The 20,932-nt window shown below is 38.7% G+C and overlaps 1 protein-coding gene across 1 annotated transcript in view; it reads right to left on the reverse strand.

The window, feature by feature from the left end:
• Pdzd8 (PDZ domain containing 8) overlaps positions 1 to 20,932 on the reverse strand; it is a 55,211-nt gene that overhangs the window by 6,117 nt on the left and 28,162 nt on the right. The window contains exons 3-4 of the mRNA XM_021151276.1: positions 15,153 to 15,255; positions 2,983 to 3,145 (exon numbers count right to left, since the gene is read on the reverse strand). Coding sequence (XP_021006935.1) covers positions 2,983 to 3,145; positions 15,153 to 15,255 — 266 coding nt within the window. The remainder of the gene's footprint in view (positions 1 to 2,982; positions 3,146 to 15,152; positions 15,256 to 20,932) is intronic.

Consider the following 20,932-nt stretch of genomic DNA (forward strand, 5'->3'; position numbering starts at 1 on the left):
TCTTGTCCTGACTATAAATCAACTTGCTACCTCTTAATGCAAACCTGGAGACTGCTGACTCCCCTGTTCCCACAGGTCTCAATCCTAACTCAGAGTTCTGTTCCTTTGGTCTTTGATGTTCTGATCTTCCTCCTGACCACTGGTCTTTAAGTTAAGTCACAAGTACCTTTAACTATCTCCCAACAGACCTTTGCAGCTTGGATATCCATGTGATCACATTTCCAGTTTCAGCTCAAAACATCAGTGGAATTCTGAGCTTCTTCACAGGGATCTTCCTGACTCATGTAGCTTAATAGCTTCTACTGCTTCTGTCTAAGAGCACTATGTCTCAGGAGCACTGTAGTGTGCCATATGCACAGATGAAGCATCATTTACTGAGCTCTAGTACAAGGACAAAGCCTCATCCCAATCCCACCTCTTTCATTTGTGCTTTGGGAAAACCTGCCCTCATCTCAGGTGCTCTGGAGGTGGTCACTGTACCAGCATTTGCTGGAATCTGGATTTTTCTTCCAGATTATTTCAAACATGCTCAGAGATCAAGGAAACAGTAAAATTAATTCTATTATTGAAACTGAATATATTTTGCCAATCTTCTTTCTACTACTACTACCAATCTCCTATTACTAAGACTTTTGTAAATCCAAATGAGCTAGCTACAATTTATTTTAGAAATACCTATGAACATTGGGCAAAGTTTATTTCAAGAAATGAGTTACTAAAAATATATTGCAGGACTTGAATTTGTGTCCCAGAGTTGGGACAAGGGATATATTTATTTATATAGGAGGAGGGGCACTAGGAAACAAAGTTTTCTGTGGTACTGAGAAGACAGCTTCGACAGTTAGGAGCACTGCTTCTCTTTCAGAGGATGGGATTCTACTCCTAGCATCCACATAGTGGCTCATAATCCTCTGTACCTCCTGTCCCAGGAAAGGTTACTTCTTCTGGCTTCTGCAGACACTGCATGCATGCATGTGGTGCATGAACACTCATGGAAATAAAACATGCATACTCATTAAATAAAGTTTTTCTATTATATTTGAAACTTGTGTACAATATCTGACTTTTTAATCAATAAAACTTGTTAGTACCTTTATGAACACTGGATACCTTGAAAAGGTTAACTTTTGCTTTTTTCTCTGTAAAGATTTGTATGATTTGGACCTTTATTTATTTGGGGTAATAGGTATTTGCTACTTGTGTAATTGAAAACAGAACATAAAAGGCAGATTTTGAACTGAGCGCGGGGTCCCCAATGGAGGGGTTGGAGAAGGGACTGAAGGAGCAGAGGGAGTTTTCAGCCCCCTGGGGGAGCAATGGTGTTAATCAGCCAGACCCCCTGGAGCTCCCAGGGACTGGACCACCAACCAAAGAGTACACAAGGAGGGACCCATGGCTCTGGCCACATATGTGGCAGAAGATGGCCTTGTTGGACATCAGTGGGAGGAGAGGCCCTTGGGTCTGAGGGTGTTCGATGCCCCAGTGTAGGGAATGCCAGTGTGGGAAGACAGGAGTCGGTGGGGGAGCATCCTCATAGAGGTAGGGAAGGGGGTATGGGATTGGGGGTTTCTAAAGGGGAGACCTGAAAAGGGGAAAACATTTGAAATGTAAACAAAGAAAATATCCAATTAAAAAAAAGAAAAAATTAAAATGATAATAATAATAATAAATAACCTATAGATAAGACCAAAACAAGATATGTACTAATGCAAAACCATTGATACTGAACCATGGTTTTGGGTGAGGGAGATGAACTTTTTATATTTCTATACAGAGGTGTGTGATGGATGAGGTAGGTTTAAGTCCTCTTTTGTCCATGAACCAGGAAAACTAGCATGACTTAGGGAGCTTGTTAGAAATGCAGGTTCTTGCCTGGTGGTGTGGTCTACAGAGTGTGTTCTGGGGACAGCTAGGGCTACAGAGACATCCTGCCTTGATAAAACCAAAACCAAACAAACAAATAAATAAAGTGAACTCTTAGATTTCACCCCAGTTTTTCTGAATCAGAATGACTTTTGAGCATTATTATTGCAGGTGACTATGGAATAAATGGTCCTGTATATACCACAATCAGAGATTTCCACATGGAAATGCTAATTTAACTCCAAATGCTTAACTAAATCATTTTCATTATCTTAATGTCAAGATGGATTTGAATCAAAAGCAGAGTCTGACATACTGAGTGATAACTCCTTTTTGCTTCACCTTATTGTCTTAGCTGTAAAAGAAAACACAATACTCTTCTGAAAAGATTAAGATAAATTATAGCCATTTTTATGTGTTCAAACCCTACATCAGGTGGGCCAGGTACTATGAAGTATGAAAAGGGCTTGGATTACTTCTGTGCTGTTGTGTACATTTGAGTCCTGCTGTTATGTATATACACTCAAGCAGATAACTCAGTTTTATTTTTATTATTTACAACAATCTAGCTGACAGGAAGGTATACAGTATTTACCATAGAGATTTGGGTTGTATTCTGAATAATAGCATTCTGACAAACCACAGGCCTTTCACATAACATGGAGTCTCAGAATAGGGTTTAGGTGTATCCTCCCTCTCAGGCAAGGAATAGAACTGATCCTCCTGTTCAGTTCTAGCACTACAACATGATGAGAGTAGTGCTAATATTAGCACATCTAGAGTCATGTGGTAATGGACATACAGGAAGACATTATTATCTAGCTCTTAATTTTGTATTTAATAATACATAGAGGAGAAGGTGGGAAGGGAAAGGAAATTAGAAAATTTTAGTGAAGTGGTTTAAAGATGAAATTATGTGTAAACATCAAGACTAAACTGGCTCTTGCTTTTTACAAGCATGCTAAGGCCTCTTTTGCGATTTTCTTTATAATGAAGATTTTTCCATTATAAAACTAACAGATGCTTGTTTCAAAAATAGGGAGATGAGAGAAAAAAACAATCCAGCCAATTTTGTAGTTTCTCTGTACACATAAGTTATATTATACAGTGTGTAATTACCTCCAATAGCAATGAGCCGATCTCCCCGTTGAAGATCTGCCATCGCAGCAGGTGAGTTTGGGGCCACAGTTTCAATTATGACATGCCCAGCATACCCATCAGTTGACTGAACAAGACGAAGTGTAAGTCCGACACTTTGTACATTCCCTTTTATTAATTCAACCTTTGATAAAGAATTAAAAAGAAAGAAAACATTGAGATAAAAGTAATACAGATAAGAGTATCACAGTCAGTCATGACTTTTAAATCATTGTGACTATAATTACAGATAAGTGACAGATTAAGACATTACTAACAAATATAAATATACTTTCAGATTATTATGACTTAAATGTGGTCATAAAAAACAACAAAAAAGGGTGGTCTGCCTATGCTCCTGTGTATGACCTCATACCCACATGCATGCAGGCAACACCAACTGGACCACATGTGTTCTTACAAGGAAGAGGAACAGGAGATAATAATGGAATAACGAGAGGAACATGTTCTGGGGGCAGTCTGGCTGAGGAGCTATTGGCTGCTGGGGGAAGAGAGAGTTATTTTTCTCTGGGTGTGTGACCATCATTGGTAGTCTGCCCATACTCCACGGGATAGCCCCATACCCACACATTCATGTAAGCACTGATTGGAATTACTAAAAATTAGAAAAGATGACATGAAATTGGGAGAGAGGATGTGTTGAGGAGGGCCTGGGAAAATTGGAGGAGGGAGTGGGGAGAGAATGTGATCAAAAGACATGGTACAAGTATAAAATTCTCAAAGAATAAAAGTCTATCATAAAGAAGAGAACATGAAGATGTGAGAGATAAGGGAGTATGAAGGTCACTGGTCCTGGGGGAAGTGGGAGAGAGGGTCAAAATATACACATCAAATATAAAAATATATACATACATGTATGAAACTGCCAAACAATAAACAAAAATATTCTAAAAACATGGAACACAGTGTATTCAATGTTTTTAAAGGGATCATACCTATAGTAGAAATTCTTGGAATTAAAGAAACAAAATCAAAAGAAAAACACTTCCAATCATACTATCTAGAACTACTGTTAGAATTTACATTTGCTTATACTTTATTACAAAATTATAAATTGAGGGGGCTGAAAGATGATTCAGTGGTTAAGAGCACTGACGGCTCTTCCAGAGGTCCTGAGTACAGTTCCCACCAAACACATGGTGGTTTACAACCATCTGTAATGGGATCTGATGCCCTCTTCTGGTGTGTCTGAAAACAGCTACAGTGTACTCACATACATATACAATAAAATCTTTTTAAAAAATTAAGAATTGAGTCAGAATTTGCATTTGTTTATACTTTAATATAAAATTGACACTTGTATCAAAGGTGAGACATGGTAAATATAATCATATATTGTGAATGGAGTCTTGATTGTTGTTTTTCTCAAATTCAGCAGGAATAGTCCATGTCATTAGATGGGCTTTGGAACTTTATTTAATGTGTATGAGTACACTGTAGGTATTCTCTGCACCATGTAGGTTCTGGGATCAAACCTGGGTTGTCAGGTTTTAGTCACAGATCCATCTTGTCAGCCTTAGATTTAGAAATCTTGACCTCTCAATTATAATCCAGAGCTTGAAGATAAATATTTAATATACTAATGATAACTGTCTAGTCCCTGATATCCAGAAATAAATTACCCATGGAGGTTTCAAAGACCTGTCATTATAGTGTAACCTATTTACAAATTTTTATGTTTTTGTCTCAATGATAGTGATAATCTGTCTCCTCTCCCCTGACCTCCCTTTAGAGTCTCATTCTCTCTCTGTCTCTGTCTCTCTGTCTCTGTCTCTCTCTCTCTCTCTCTCTCACACACACACACACACACACACACACACCATGCTAACATGCAATAGTGTGTAAATGGGTAGATCTGTATAGGGTCAAGAATGAACTCTAAGTTCTCTCACATGAACTCTACAGGTAAATGTCTTCCTTACAGCAGTGATGCTTACCTGCTTACCTAATTTAGCAGCTGACTTCTAATGAACAGGAGAAAACCCACCAAAATTTGATTATTCTCCCAAGCCCCAAGAGTTATGACATATTGAAAAAAAAAGTTTTTGAAGGACACTTGTTAGTTGGAATACTATTGTACTCAGTGGGGTTTGAATTTCTGGCTCTACATATTAGTTTTACCAAACTTTTTTTTCCTTCCTTCCTTCCTTCCTTCCTTCCTTCCTTCCTTCCTTCCTTCCTTCCTTCCTTCCTTCTGTTCCTTCCTTTCCTTCTTTCCTTTGGCAGGGTCTCAACTATATAGCCCTGGCTACCCAGGAACTCACTATGTAAACCAAGCTGACCTCAAACTTACAGAGATCTACCTGCTTCTGTTTCCAGTGCTGTGACTAAATGCATATGCTGTTACATTTGGTTTGTAGGATTTATTTATAAAGAGAATACATTAGTTCTTATTTGTTACAACCAAAAAAATGCCTGGAGCAGAATATTTATGAAGAAAATAGGTCTACTTAGATTTTTGTTTTGGGGGTTCACTGATATGGCACAGGTCAGCTCTCCTGAGGATCTCATAATAAGTAGCCTTGCTTACTACCGTACTAACAGTATAAGAGAAAGCACACAGCATTGCAGGAAGCCAGAGGGACGCAGCTGTGCTCCTCCTAACGGTCTTAGAAAGCTCTAGGGGTCCGATGAGAGCTACTTTAACTTTCCTGAGAATAGCTCTGTGACCCAAGGACTTCCCTCAAGGCTCCACTGGCTTAAAGGTTCTATCATCTTCTATTCTATATTGTCAAACTGGGACACGTTTCTAACATTAACCTTTAGGAGAAACAAACCATATCCAAGTCGCAGAGAAGAGACCACTATCATAGGACACTGGGTTGGTGTCATGATTAAATGAAACTGGGCATAAATGTCAAACATAAATCAGGCACCTCCATAATCTTTCCTCAGAAAGACTTTCTTTTGGATGAAAAATAAGGCCTCTCAAAACAGAACACTAGCTTGGCTATCAGAGAACTTAGTTTCTAAAGTAACTGAATGGTAAATTAGGACTGCATCTTTCAGTTACAGAGACAACAGAGGCATAGAAATATAAAAATTTCATTATATAAATACAAATGACGTAAGATATCTAAGTAATAAAAAATGGCCTTCTGCTTTGATTCAAAAGGATGTTAAAATAATTCCATCTGAAAAATCAATATTCTTAAGTTATCTTCTCTTTAAATTTCAGTAAAGCCTTTGTTAATCTGAAACAAATTTAAATTTTATGCAATCATTCCAGTGCAATAAAAAGGTAAGAAAAGTAGGCAAAGGCTGGGGTTGTTATGGAAACAATAGCACAGAATACTCACATCCTTTTAAATTCTTGTTAAAGAAGAACAGCTCTTAACCAGTCACCAAATTAACCTTCACCTTTACATAGTAACAAATACTTCTGCAAAGTGATTCATATATTACAGTCTGTGGGGGAGTCTTAGGGAAAGCTATTTTAAAATATACTTTTCTAAAAATAACCTTTTATCTTGAAATAATTTCAGTAATAACAGAAGAAGAGTTGCAATTTTTTCCTACTTATCCTGAGCCATATTTCCTGACTAGAGTTTCAGCACATTTACTTTTCTCTTGCATTTTTTTTTCCTGAATCATCTGAAAATATGACATAGACATGATACCCCTTTTCACTAGCTACCTAAGTATTCCCTAACAAGGGCATTCTCTCAAATAAACCATCCTCCTTATTATAGTAAACCTGCTTATCTGCTTATGTTAGAGTGGTTCTCTTATCTTTTGTTTGCTTGTTAATTTTTTTGTTTTGTTTGTTTTTTGAGAGAGGGTTTCTCTCTGTAGCCCTAGCTTGCCCTGGAACTCATTTTTTATAGCAGGCTATCTTTGAACTCAGACATCTACCTGGCTCTGCCTACTGAATGCTGGAATTTAAAGGAAATGGCCACCATACCCTGCTTGGCTTTCTCATCTTTAAAAATAGTTTTTAGCAAGTACTCTTAACCACAGTGTCATCATGGCCCAAGAAACTATTTTACTTGCCCTCCTTACCTTGTTATAGGAAGATTTTGAAGGCATGGGCCAAGGGGCTAAGGCAGATGTGTATTCCATACCTTTGCCTACTTTTCTTACTTTTTATTTCACTAGATTGGGTGTATAAAATTTAAATTTGTTTCAGATCAAAGCATTAATAAAGGCTTTAATCAAATTTTAAAAAGAAAACTTCGTGTAAGGATTATGCAGATGGAGCTATTTTACAGCCTTTGATCTAAGCAGACCACTGTTTATTTCTCTTCTCTAGTAGTTGAAGTGAAGTGCTCAGCATCACACAACTAGAGTGGAAGAATGTGTGGATACCATCAGTGGAGATGATCTAACAGTGTGGAATGATGCTCTCTGAAGATGCTGCATCTATATTACATATCCCAGAGTACTGGCTTGACTAACCTAACTATGGAGATGAAATGTTGCAGATCTATAACAAAAAATTTATGGATGTTACAAGCCCCTTTTAGTCAACTGTTTTAATTTCTATATTTGGCTTAATAGTCTCCTGACTATTATATCAATTTTAAACTTCTCAGAATGCTTATATTTAGTAGAGTTCTAGCCTCAACCAACCCAAAAGCCAAGTATACTGTAACATCTAAAATCTAGAGGAAATTTCCCTCCAACTTGTGGTCTACTTGTCTGATGTTTCCTACCAAGGTAAATCGTATCTATGCTAATTTAGGACTTTCACGTTTTGCTCTGTAACTGTAAAAGTTTGTGTAACTACTTCCAAGACAGAATATATTCAGAATAACCTGAACTCATGTTTCCTGATCATGGCCATTCATATTTGATCCAGAAGAACCAGAAGAAAAATTGTTATATCAATAGCAAAACAGAATACCAGCAGTGAGACACTCAATCTGGGTTTGTAGAATGCCTCTGATACCTGCTAATAGGGCATTATTTTATCTTTTTGTACCTCATTTTCTTCATATATATATATATAATGATATGCCTATTCTTATGGGGCTTCACACTTGGCAGCCACCCACAATAGTACCTTGTGAGTGCTGATTACCTTTTACTGAGTACATGTGGGCACTGAGGTGGGTTCCACCTACTGCGCAGGGTCTAGCAGTACCTTTGACACATTCTTGAATTGTCATTATCTGTGTATGACTGAGAAAGTGAGTTCTCTGGTGAAGGACAATTTTATGAGAAGGTATTACTATACTTTGAAAAGGTTAGTTTCTGAAAAAGTGTGGATGAAAGCTAGTCAGTTTTTCTTGGCTCATAGTAAAGTAAAATATCTTAAGAAATAGAACCTAAAGTAATACTTATGTTTTGTGACTATTAGCGCCTTAATTTTCTCTCAGCAGCTCTTTTTTGCATGTGTTTGTATCTGTGGGAGCCAGAGGTCACATGGGTGTCTTCAGTTGTTCTTCATCTTCACCTTACTTTCTGAGACAGATTCTCTCACTGAACCTGGCTCTCACCATCTGTTCAGAGCAGGATTCCAGTGAGCTCTAGGAGTCAGTCTGTCTGTCTGTCAACCCTGCTCCTGATAATTTGCTACTGAGGTTACAGATTTCTACCACCACTGTTGGCTTTTACACTCAGTTTTTCTTGCTTACGTGGAAAGCACTTTACCCACTGAGCCATTTTCCAAGCCTCGTCAACAGCCCTTAAAATACAAACAAACTAGAGCTGGGGATCCAGATCATTGTTAGAACACTTGCTTATTTATTAGCGTTTGCAAGGTCCTGGGTTTGATCCCTAGCACTGTCAATATACAAAATGAATTTTAATTTTTATTACTATATTATGAAATCACGATTTCTCCTATCCTTTCTGAAACCTAAAAAAGAGGGCATAAAGTATAAATAAAGGGTTCAATTTAAAAGTTCACTGAAAGCTGAAATAATAAGACTGAACACGTAAAAACAAAATAAACAACAAATCAAAAGAAAACCTCATCTCTGGATTGACCTTTGTTGGTCACTATCAGTCAAACCTAAGTTGTCCAGAATATCTGCTCTTTCTTCTTCTACCTCCTCAAAACTGTCCCGTCTGGCTTCCTTTCTCTAAAACTCTTCTATCCCCAGAGCTATCCAAAGCAATGCTGATTCCATTTTTCATCTCCATTATCACCAACCTTGTTTAGATGTTCATTCACCTCCATGTCAAGTTTTTCCTTTGCCAGATCACATTCATGACTCTACTACTGAGATTCAACAAACATATTATGGATGACCTACTTTATGCCAAGTGCTGAGTCAGACATTCATAGATGCAGAAGCCTTCACCTCTCAGCAGATTGTGAGCAGTATCAGTTTGATTTACAGAATAATCAAGTATTTATAGATGAGATGGATTTAGACCCTGACATGGCCACATTACCAAAAAGGCCTGGCTAAGATTCGAGTGCCACTCTTCATCTCCCTGAAAGAGAGAGCTGGGCTGTAGTAGTGCACAGCTTTGATCCTGTTCGAGGCTAGCCTGGTCTACAGAGCGAGTTCTAGAACAGCCAGGACTACAGAGAGAAACCCTATCTCGGGGGGGGGGGGCGGCTGGGCAGGGGGGGGGGACAGACACACAGAGAATCTGACTAAAATAGTTTTATAGGCTGAAGAGATGGCTCAGAGGTTAAGAGCACTACTGCTCCTCCAAGGGGCCCTGAGTTTAATTCCCAGCAATCACATGGTGGCTCACAGCCATCTATAATGAGATCTAGTGTTCTCTTCTGGCCTACAGGCATACATGCAGGCAGAAATCTGTATGCTGTATACATAATAAATACATATTTTTAAAAAGTTTTATTCTAAAAGCCTCCATAGTTTCTACTGTCTTGAAAGTAATAGCTACATTTCTCAGGTTCTATGTAAAGCTTTTATTCTTGTTTTGAATAATTTTCCTGCATTCTTTCAGTGAACTTGGGCAGCTCATTCTAGCCACTCAGTACACTCAGATACACTTTCTGTGGGGTCTTACATTATGTCTTCCACTCTGAAATGTTCTCTGTGCTCTCTCAAAATCCTAAGTACACTGTGATGTTTCCTCCATTTGTCACCTCTTTAACACATTGTTTTCTCGCTTTCCCCAAGAACGCCACTTTCCTTTATCAGAAGCTCATGGTGCTTTTGCTCTGAAGCTCCGACGTGTTCAGAGCTACTAACAGCAATACATGATGCACACAGAAATGCTGATCTCTTTCTCTTGACAGACCACACCTCATATTGTTTCTTAGTGTCCTAGACTACTTTGATTTAAAGTAAATAATATTTTAACACAAATTCTTACTCATTCCCAGAATTTCATAACCATGCCAGAGTATAAAAATCTGAGACAGAGAATCTCATCTCTTATTTTTAACTAAGATGAACTTTTAAGAGTGGAAATATTATATAGAATTTACTATTAGAGCTGAAATGCATTTGCCTTATTTAAGAAACCAATTATAAAATATTACATATGGTTAAAATTTCATTGAGTTCCTACTGTATTCTCAAATGTTATCAAGCTGAACTAAACCAAAGTTTTCATAATAGACTGACATTTCAAAAAAAAAGCTTTATTTGCTTTAATCTTTCTCTTCCTCTTGATAAGATTAGGACTGCAAATGGCAAATGGTTAAATAGGCACACCAAAATTCGACCTGCCAGGCATGTGGCCTTAAGTAAACACACCAAAATGCCAAGCCCTAGGCATCTGGCCTAATGTATTTAAAAGTCAAATGTTCTTACTTAAAATTATAGTTTTTCAGAAAGCCCTTTTAAATCTTTTGTAGGGACTGTCAGTAATATGTAGAGAAATCTGGAAATGTAGATTTTTATTCATTATTATCCAACAAGGCTTCTAAAATTGTCCAAAACTAAAAACAAAATGAAGATAGTTCAATTTTAAATCATATCAAGCCATTTATTTCAGTTATGCTGAATTACACTCATGAGGCATTCTTTTGTTTTTAGTCCTGCCAGAAAGAAAATACATGACTGGGTACTACAATTGTAAACTAAGATTCTCACACTGAAGAAACAGCTCTTTACATAAGCAATGTTGACTAATAAATCTAATTTGGTAGACTTCCTCATCCTAAGTATTTTTATTTCCTTAAAAAAGATGGGATATATTCAAGGGAAGGAAAAAGGAAATCATGGCCTGACTAAAAGTCATGCTGAAACCACGGCAGTCTGGGAGAAAAACTGGTAAGGTACTTGGAGATTGATGTCTAGATAGTTAGACTAGGCAGAACCAAACCTATCCAGGTACTTGTTGTAACAGAAGGTTCTGCTGCAGACACTAAGGATCAAGTTATACAATTATACAAATATAACTAATACTCCAGCTGTGACAAGTACTTAACATACGAGTCTGTGTCAGTTAGGGAAGGTCCCCAGAAGTGATTATGGTAGGTAGGTGACATTGATATGGCAAGTGAAAATTCTTAAATATCCGAAACCAAGAGCAAAAGGGAGTAACTTGTGGGTAAGAGAAAAACTAAATTCCAGGATAAAACCCAGATACCAGCAAAAGTAAGAGGATACTATCAACCTTAGACTGAAGGACAGACATATGTGGTGGAAACTGGAATGGTGGTTTGTCCTGTGAGAAGAGTGGGCCAAGAAGGATAAACCAGCTGCCAGGAGGAAGAATACCCTGGTTTCTCCAGTTCACTCTCATTTCCCATGAGTGTTTCACATCCATCAACTACAGCGGAAAGCTACTGACACTGAGAACTTGAAATAACAGGGAACTCTCCAGGAATGGAACAGGAAAGAAGTCCACGAATATATCTGAACAAGGGCAGACAAGCTAAGACCTGGCACAAGCAGAACTCTGGAGAACATAGATGTACATGGAGAAACAAGCTGGGTTAGCACATGCCCAGTCTTCAAGAAAGAACTTTAGGACAATTTGGAAAGGATATACAGTTACCGGAGATGTATAGTACAGAATAAGGCCAGTAAGCAGCAGTGACTGCTAGCAGGGGGGTGGGGTGGGGTGGGGTGGGGGGGTGGGGGGGGATATGAAGGGACCAGGCTTACCAGGTCACTTTGCTGGCCATACCAAATGGCCTGTCCTTATCTTTGGGGCAGTAAGGAATTACTCAGGGACTTAATCAAGCATCAGGGCATGATAATTTTTGTCAATCAGACCTTAAAGGAAAGCCTCCTCTTTCCTTCCAGAACATTCAGCCACTGAATTGCAATAGTCTAAGAAACTTATTAATACTTGTGTAGCTGGCAGCAACAGACTTCTCAAGCTTTCTATCACTGCTACTCACCAGTGGTGTGTGACTTCTCTCCTCAGGGGCAGACTGAGCTTCCTATCCAGCAGGACTTATCACTTACCTCACCATCTTGTCAGTTGGTAACACTAATATTTTATCTTTATATGGCTACTTCACAGGGAAGAGTTGTGGCAAGAGTAGCAACTGCAGAAAGCAGCATCAAGATTAGCCTACAAAAGAAGTCAGTGGCAGATGGCAGGAAACATTTCCCCATCTGGGCTACATGCAAGAAACACAGTAGGCATAAAAGCAGCCTAGGATGACAAATGCTAGAGAAGACAGTAGTGAGTAACATACAGAGGGCCCTCAGACTGTTGGCCCAGTGCTTTGGGTATATGCTCATTTGTGTCCCAGCTCATTAGCACACACTCACTTCAGGAGTGCCTCCTTTACTGCCTCTATTTCTAACTTAAAAAAAAAAAAAAAAGCTATCAAGTTTGTTTTCTTGTCAACTAGACATATAAAAGCCATTCACAATTCTATTCTCCAGTTGGTAAAGTGTTGACTGTGAAAACATGGGGGAATCTGAGAATTTGACGCCCACTGCCCACGTTAAAAAACAAAACCAACAACAACAAAAACCCCACCACACCTGGGCATGGTGGCACACACTTTGTAACTCCTGTGCTGGAGACAGAGCCTGGAGCTCACTAAGTAGGTTAGATTGGCTGGCCAGCCAGCCCAGAAATCCTCCTGTCTTTTCTCCTTTCTAGTACTACCATGCTTGAAAAACAAAATAAAACAAAAAAAAATGGGTTCTAGAAAGTCTAACTTAGGTTCCTCATGCTGAAAAGGCAAACACTTTGACTGAGCTATCACTCCAGCCCCTGGAAGGAATTAGTTTTCCTGAGTGCTTCAGATGCTGTGCGTCCACTGTGCTTACTCACTCAGCAGGATTTTATCAAGAGCTACTTTTGCTGGGCTCACATTCTGATGCTGGAGAAACAGTTCGAGACAGGAGGATTCTGTTCCTGTGGGACTAGTGTCAGCTAGAAGTGTGCTCCGGTAGAAAACCGGGGTAAAGAAGCAGCAGCTGTCAGTAACCCTGAAAAGTGCGGAGCTGTCCCTGGAGCTTGACAGCTACTACTCTGAAGAAAGCAAAATGAAAGTTATAAAAAGGATGCTCTTAGACCTTACTGACTATTCAGTGCATCCTTCAATTTAAAAATGGGTAGCAAAGATTTTCTTGGAAGAAATGGAATAATTTTGCCCTGAGTGGGAAATAGAAATGAAGTTAAACTGATAGAGGAGGATAGGCTGATTCACAGAGCTGGGTTATGACAGACACAAGAGTTGTTAAAGATCATGAATGTGGTAGGAGAGGGTTAAGAATTCCTCCATATGTCTCTCAATATGAGGTGCCTTTCTCTGGCACCCACTACCTTATGTCAAAAGACAGGGAATCTTATTGAACCTTGAGTTCATATTTTAGCTATGCTAGCGGGCCAGGGACTCTAAGGGTCTTGGATCTCTAGGTTCCATCCTGCCCCACCTCCTGCCCCTGGCACTGGGTTTAGAGACTAGCATTGCCATGCCCACCATTTATTTAAGTTGCTTCTTTTTTTTTTTTTCTTGAGACAGTTTCACTGTGTTACCCTGGCTAGCCTGGAACCTGTTAATATAGACCAGGCTGGTTTGAACTCATAGAGATCTGCCTGCCTCTGCCTCCCAAGTGGCTGGGATTACACTTGTGTGCTCCCGCTCCCAGCCAGCGTGTGTGTGGATGCTGGGAGCCTAAGGTCAAACCTTACGCTTGTGTAGTTATCCAATTAGCTATCTCTCTAGGCCAAGGTAGGTAGGCAGATAGAGCTCAATCTCTCTCTCTCTCTCTCTTTCTATCTCTGCCCCCCCCCCCACCCTTCGTTCCTTCCCTCTCCCTTTTTCTTTCTTCCTGGTTCTAATTCCTGTACCAACTTTAAGTTTACATTTTCAATCAATTTGAAGTAGTTTCTCCAGGAAATGAAATAACCAGTTTTAGAGTTTATACCAAGATATATAATTTAAGAAGAAGATTATTGTTTTGTCTGGGTAAATTTTGGCTTCACTTTGAGTTGCTTATAACTTGCCATTGCTGCTGGCCTTTTCAGATTTCTTTATTGTATCTTCAAATATGTGAGATTAGACAGATTTAATATTTTATAGCAAAGGTTAGTAAGACTTAATTTTGAATTATTATTTTAGAACCTAGCATATGTCACGGGTAGCTGTCAAGAGAGAATAATTTTACCAGGTGTTAAGAATGTCAACAAAAGTGTCAACAACCAATAAAGTGAAATTTTTTGAATTTAATAATTCTAGGAAGACAAATTGGCAGAATTGAGTTATATAATATGAGAGACTCTCTGTGTGTGTGTGTGTGTGTGTGTGTGTGTGTACACGTACGTGTGCATGTGCATATGCTTGTGGAGGCTAAAGGCCAACCTCCATTATTATTCCAGGGCTAGGAAAAAACCTCTTATTATTCCAGAAAACAAAAACAAAAACCTTCTTTTTGTTCAGATGAGATCTCACTGGCCTGGGACTCACTGAGTAGGCTAAACCTACTCAGAGAGACCATGAGAAAGAAACAAAGGTAGATGTTGTCTAAGGAATTACACAGAGCCCTGGCTTTTACACGTGGGCTCACACTTGTGCACCTGCACACATGCACAAGTTATAACCTTTGATTCCTTCACTGAAACAACACTGACATTTTGAAAAGCAAGCAGAACAGACTGCTTCTTATGCAGTGTGTTCATTACCAGTTCCAGGTGATCTACTTTATTACTGATGCTGCTTAGCAAAAAAGAAAATAACTGCTTACTTATGACCAACAATATATCTAGAAATACAGAAATACTAATAAAGGCATACTTAAAGAATGAATCTTACATAAATGTAAAACTATGCATTTTACCGTCTTAATAGAACTCCTTTGTTTTTCTTCCCAAACACCACTGCTCAGCTCAAGTGTGCAATGAACATTTGTTTCTCTGTCATAGGATCCAAAAATGAATAACCTGCAGAAAAAAAACAACAGGAAGGGTACTATACCAATTATATGCAATAAATATTTCCTTCCTGATAATCATAAGGAGAAGCAAACACATTATATTTTAATAGCAATAACAAAAAGAAACATTTGTTACACCCTCTAGTGGAAAAGCCAAGAAAGGCTCAAGTTAGAGGTTTCCTTGGCAGCTGATTTTTCAGTAGCCAAGTTAAATAAACTGAAACATATACTCATGAGGTAAAACAATTGGTCAAATTATTTCTATACAGTAGTAATCAAGGAGATTTTGAACAGATTCAAAATACTGTTGGATTTAAAACCAAAACAAGTTGCACAGTGATGCATATACGTATATCATTTCTGTAAAATGTAATATGGAGGATACTGCCATCGAATATGACCACACATATTGACTTCCCCACCTAAATGAGCCTAGTTAAATTTTTACTTTCTTAATATGTTTCCCTCTCAGGAAACTGTAGGAAAGAAAAAACAGCATTACTTACTTTTCAGGAAGAACTAGCTTTAAAATTAGAAGACAATATACATAAAGTACTTATTAGCAGAGTGGTAAACAAAACAGATGTTCAATATTTATTACTTCTTTCCTTTAAAAATGTGTATGAATGTTTTGCCTGTATGTCTGTCTGTGTACCATGTGCACGTCTGGTGCCAAAAGGGCATCAGACCATCTGGAAGTATAGTTATAGATAGTTGTGGGTGTTGGGAAATCAACAGGGCCCTCTGGAAGGACAGTAGTACTCTTAACCATTGAGCCATCTCTCTAGACTGTCTTTCCTTATGTTGAAAACAACCATTAACAGAATAAAAGAAACACTTAATCCATGTTTAATATTCAGTTCTATAAAGGACGCCGGGTCTAATTCTGAGATGACATAAAAATTCTTATATTGAAGAAAAGAAAGGGCATTATCCATGCGTCCAACTTCTATATTATCCACCCTCACAATAAGACTGAAACCTGCCAGTGTGTCTCTAGAGTGAGCAGAGCAGCAGCTCTGGCATTACTGGCATACTAGGTGGCACTCTACTACTTTATCACTACTTAAAGAGCACAGGTAGCAATAAAATAATAAAAGAAGAATGGAAAAATGCACCATGGAAATTTGAGAAAATTATGTCCTAAGTTTGAAGACACTGATCCCCAGATCATATTCACATCTTACGAACTGGGACCATAAACTGAGAGTCCTGAATAATTTATGAGGGTAGAGAAAGAAGGTTCCTAAATTTAAATATTAAAGAATCTTTAAAAAGACTTTAAACTTAGTGCCTAATAACCTATCACCAAAAAGAAGACAGGTTAAACACATTAAGAAAATCTGTAACTTTAAAATGCTGTATTTAGAATAGTAAGAATTCTCATTCACTAAAGCGCTGCTGCCCTCATCTGCTCAGGGACTGAACTGCCTCAGGCTTTCCCAGCAAGCAGAGAAACTCTGTACCAGCTGGAGACACAGACTCTAGGCAGTGCTATTGATCAGATCAAGAGTCAAAAACCAGAAGGCAGAGCTCTTAGAAATTCTTCCTGAAATCATTCTACATTTTTCATAGTGACTTCAAAATGTTTTTAAAATAACACAATGTATAACAAAAAAATTAAGTCAAAACAGTCACATTATTAAATGTGAGATATGGGGGGGAAAACCGACAAAACTAAGTCTTGCCCTAGACTAAATTGTACTTTATTATGACAGAAAGTGTAGACTTATAAAATTAGACCCACAAAAAGCTGGCCTCTAGCTTAGTGGCAGAGTACTTGTCTAACTGGTACCGGTCCTGAGATAGGTCCCAGCACAGAGATAAAACAAACAAAACACCCCAAAGAATTAATTATTTTTATATTTCAAAGGGTACCATCACACAAATGAAACATTTCTCAGAATGAAAAAAAATATTTTCAAATGTATTTGATAGAAGCCAAATATTTAGGAGGAAGAAAAAGTTATAATATAACAAAAAACCATAAAATAACACAATTTAAAAATAGGCAAAAGGAGACAGGCTGGAGAGATGGATCAGAAATCAAGACCATTTACTGTTCTTGCAGAAGACCTGGGTTTGGTTCCCAACACTCACACAGACACTTAAAACTATTTATAGCTCCAATTGCAAAGGATCAAGTCTTCTCTGACTTTCCTGGGCACCACATGCACACGGTTGCACTTGTTATTAACCATGAAACCAATACAAACCCAAACCACTTCAAGCCCATTCACTAGACTGTCTACAATCTTTAAAAAGAAAAGGGTTAAATGTAAAATGTAACATGTTTATTAAAATGTAAAATGGTACAGTCACTTTGGAGAATAGTTTGTCAGTTGCCTAAAAAGTTAAAATATGAAGTATATCTTAGCAATTCTGCTCCAGCGGAGTATTATTTGACAACACTATGAAGTATTTACTAGAACATTCTGCAATATGGGTGAAATATAAAAGCTTGCTGTGCTGGGCGGTGGTGGCGCTCGGCCTTCGGGGGCAGAGGGAGGCGGATTTCTGAGTTCAAGGCCAGCCTGGTCTACAGAGTTCCAGGACAGCCAGGACTATACAGAGAAACCTTGTCTTGAAACAAACAAACAAACAAACAAACAAACAAAAAAGCTTGCTGAGTCAAAAAAGCCAGTCACAAATGAATATATTAATTCCACTCACATTAAATTTTTAGAATAAGTAAATGTATAGACAAAAAGCAGAATCATTATAGGAGGCTATTGTTTTGAACTGAGTTCCTTTACTCAACCCCAAAAGCACAGACTATTAAAGCAAAATGGAGTCGCCCCTGTTAAGTGCCACTTCATCCAGGCTAGAGAGATAGACCATAGGAAGTTGCTTGCTACAACCCAAGCACAAGAATTTTGAGTTTAGAGTCTCATCACTCACATAAAAAGTCAGGGGTGAAGAAGGCATGTGCCTATATCACTAGTGCTCGGGTGGGAGAAGAGGATACAGGTGGAGCTTTGGGGCTCACTGGCTCTAGATGAATTGATGAGCTCCAGGTTAAATAAGTTGAAGTAATAGAGGAAAATACCCAACATCTACCCTCCCCTCCCCACCCCCACCCTCCTCTTTACACAATGTCACATAATCAATTTGAAACTTGAAGGAAATAAATGCCCAAACAGACCAATCTGTCCTGAAAACAGATTTCAACCTATCTCTGTCAGCATAATAAGCAAATCCATTCTGCTTTAATGTTTACAGAAGAGTAACCTGGAGTTGAAGAAATGGTTCAGGGGTTAACAGTACTTGATGCCCTTCCAGAGGACCCACGTTCATTTTCCAGCACCCATATCAAATAACTCCAGCTCCAGGGGATCTATCACACTCTTTGGGCCTCCATGAAATACCAATTCTTTTGTCTCTCCTCTACCCTCTCCTTCCTACCTTCCTTCCTCTTCCCTCTCTCCCTCCCTCCTTCTCCTACACACACACACACACACACACACACTGAAAAAAGAAACAAAAAAATGTAACCTGATGTTAACTCATCAGCTTTTTTCAGTATTGTTGTCTGATCCAATTTTACAAACCCCACTGTTTGGCTGATATTCAGTGGGCATGCTCATGCATTTTATAGAACGGGGGTTAACGAATTGAAAATTAAAGCTAACTGGATCTATAACTACATTTGGCATACTTCTGTTTTCTGACAAGTGGTTACTTGGAATTAGGAAAGAGTAAAACTGGAGGAGAATGAAGATGGACTGCATAATGAGGTTATGGGAGAATGAGTAGATATATACAGCTGCTGGGGGTGGGGGCATGGGAGAACCTCTACAAAGTCCCAGAGATCTAGGATGGGGGAGGCTCCCAGAACTCAATGTGAGTGACCTTAGCCAAAATGCCCAACAGTAGGGAGATAGAACTTGAAGAGACCACTTCTAGTAGTCAGACAGGACCAGTACCCTCAGTGGAGAGATGGGGACACCAACCCACCTACAAAACTGTTCACCCAAAACTGCTTCTGTCTAAAAGAAATGCAGGGACAAAAATGGGGCAGAGACTGAACAAATGGCCAACTAGTGACCGACCCAACTTAGGATCCATTCCATGGCTGGGCACCAATTCCTGATACTATTCTTGATACCATGTTGTACTTACAGACAGGAACCTGACATGGCTGTCCTCTGAGAGGCTCTACCAGCAGTTGACTATGACAGATGCAGATACTTAGAGCCAACCATTAGACTTAAGTTGGGGACCCCTATGGAAGAGTTGGGGAAAGGATTAAAAGAACTGAAGAGGATGACAACCCCATAGGAAGACCAACAATGTCAACTAACCAGGACCCCCGGGAGCTCCCAGAGATGAAGCTACCAACCAAAGAGCATCCATGGGCTGGTCCATGGCCCCTGGCACATATGTAGCAGAGAACTGACTTGTCTGGCCTCAGTGGAAGAGGATGGGCCTAATCCTATAGACTTGATGCCTCAGGGAGGAGGGGGATGGGAGGGGGGTTGGGAATGGGGTTCTCAGAGGTGAAGAAGGGGGAAAGAACTCTGTGAGGGGGGACTGGGAGGAGGGGGGACATTTGGGATGTAAATAATTAGTAATTTAAAAAAGTATATCAAGTGAAGTTATGATGGGTATAAAATACACTAAGGGTCTGAACTGTATACTCTGAATGATAAATTGCATTTGATCTGGATTATATCTCAATAAAGCTGTTTTAAAGAAAACAAATAATAGGTAATTATAGCAACCAACTTTTCTGAGACAGGATCATAAGATGTGTCAAGTATTGAAAAGATATGTTCCATTAGTATTAAGACAAGATAAATTTCAATAAAATATAAAGTGATCTTTATCTGATATAGATTAAGACTAATTTAAAAGTACAGACCAAAATAAATGTCATAGAAAAATCATTAAAATATTGAAAGATATTACCATAAGCATTTAATATCATTCATAAAAAATAAAAATTTTAACCATTAAAGGTGCTATTTTTTCCTATTTATTAGTCTTAGAAGAGTCACAAACACAAAATAGAATTTTAACACTTAAACCAGCACCTCTTAAAAATGGACTTTGAAATTCTATGAGTAGGCTTCCATGAAGAACTAAATAAACATTTTACCATAAATATATACATAATACTATCTGTGGTGGTTTGATAATGTTTGGCCTATGGGAAGTGGCACTACTAGGAGGTGTAGCCTGTGGTCTCATTTATATGCTCAAGTATGACCTAGAACCTCTTCCTGGTTGCCTGCTGAAGAAGACAAGTCTATTCCTGGCTACCTTCAGACTAAGATGTAGAACTCTTGGCTCCTCCAGTGCCATGTCTGCCTGCATGACTCCATGCTTCTCACCTTGATGATAATGGACAGAACCACTGAAACTGTAAGCCAGCCCCAATTAAATGTAAGCCTTTATAAGAGTTGCCTTTCTTGGTCAAGGTGTCTATTCACAGTAGTGGAAATCCTAAGACACTATCCAAAGAATAAATTGTTTCTCTTTTATATATTTTTTAAGATAAATGGGCTCATATTTACGTACACATTTACTTATTTCATAAACTTTATTATAAAAAAACATTTGCACGGGGCAGTGGTGGCACACACCTTTAATCCCAGCACTTGGAAGACAGAGACAGGTGGATTTCTGTGTTCAAGGCTGGCCTGGTCTACAGAGTGAGTTCCAGGACAGCCAGGGCTACA

This window comes from Mus caroli, chromosome 19 (genome assembly GCF_900094665.2).
Source record: "Mus caroli chromosome 19, CAROLI_EIJ_v1.1, whole genome shotgun sequence".
In the NCBI taxonomy this organism is placed as follows: domain Eukaryota; kingdom Metazoa; phylum Chordata; class Mammalia; order Rodentia; family Muridae; genus Mus; species Mus caroli.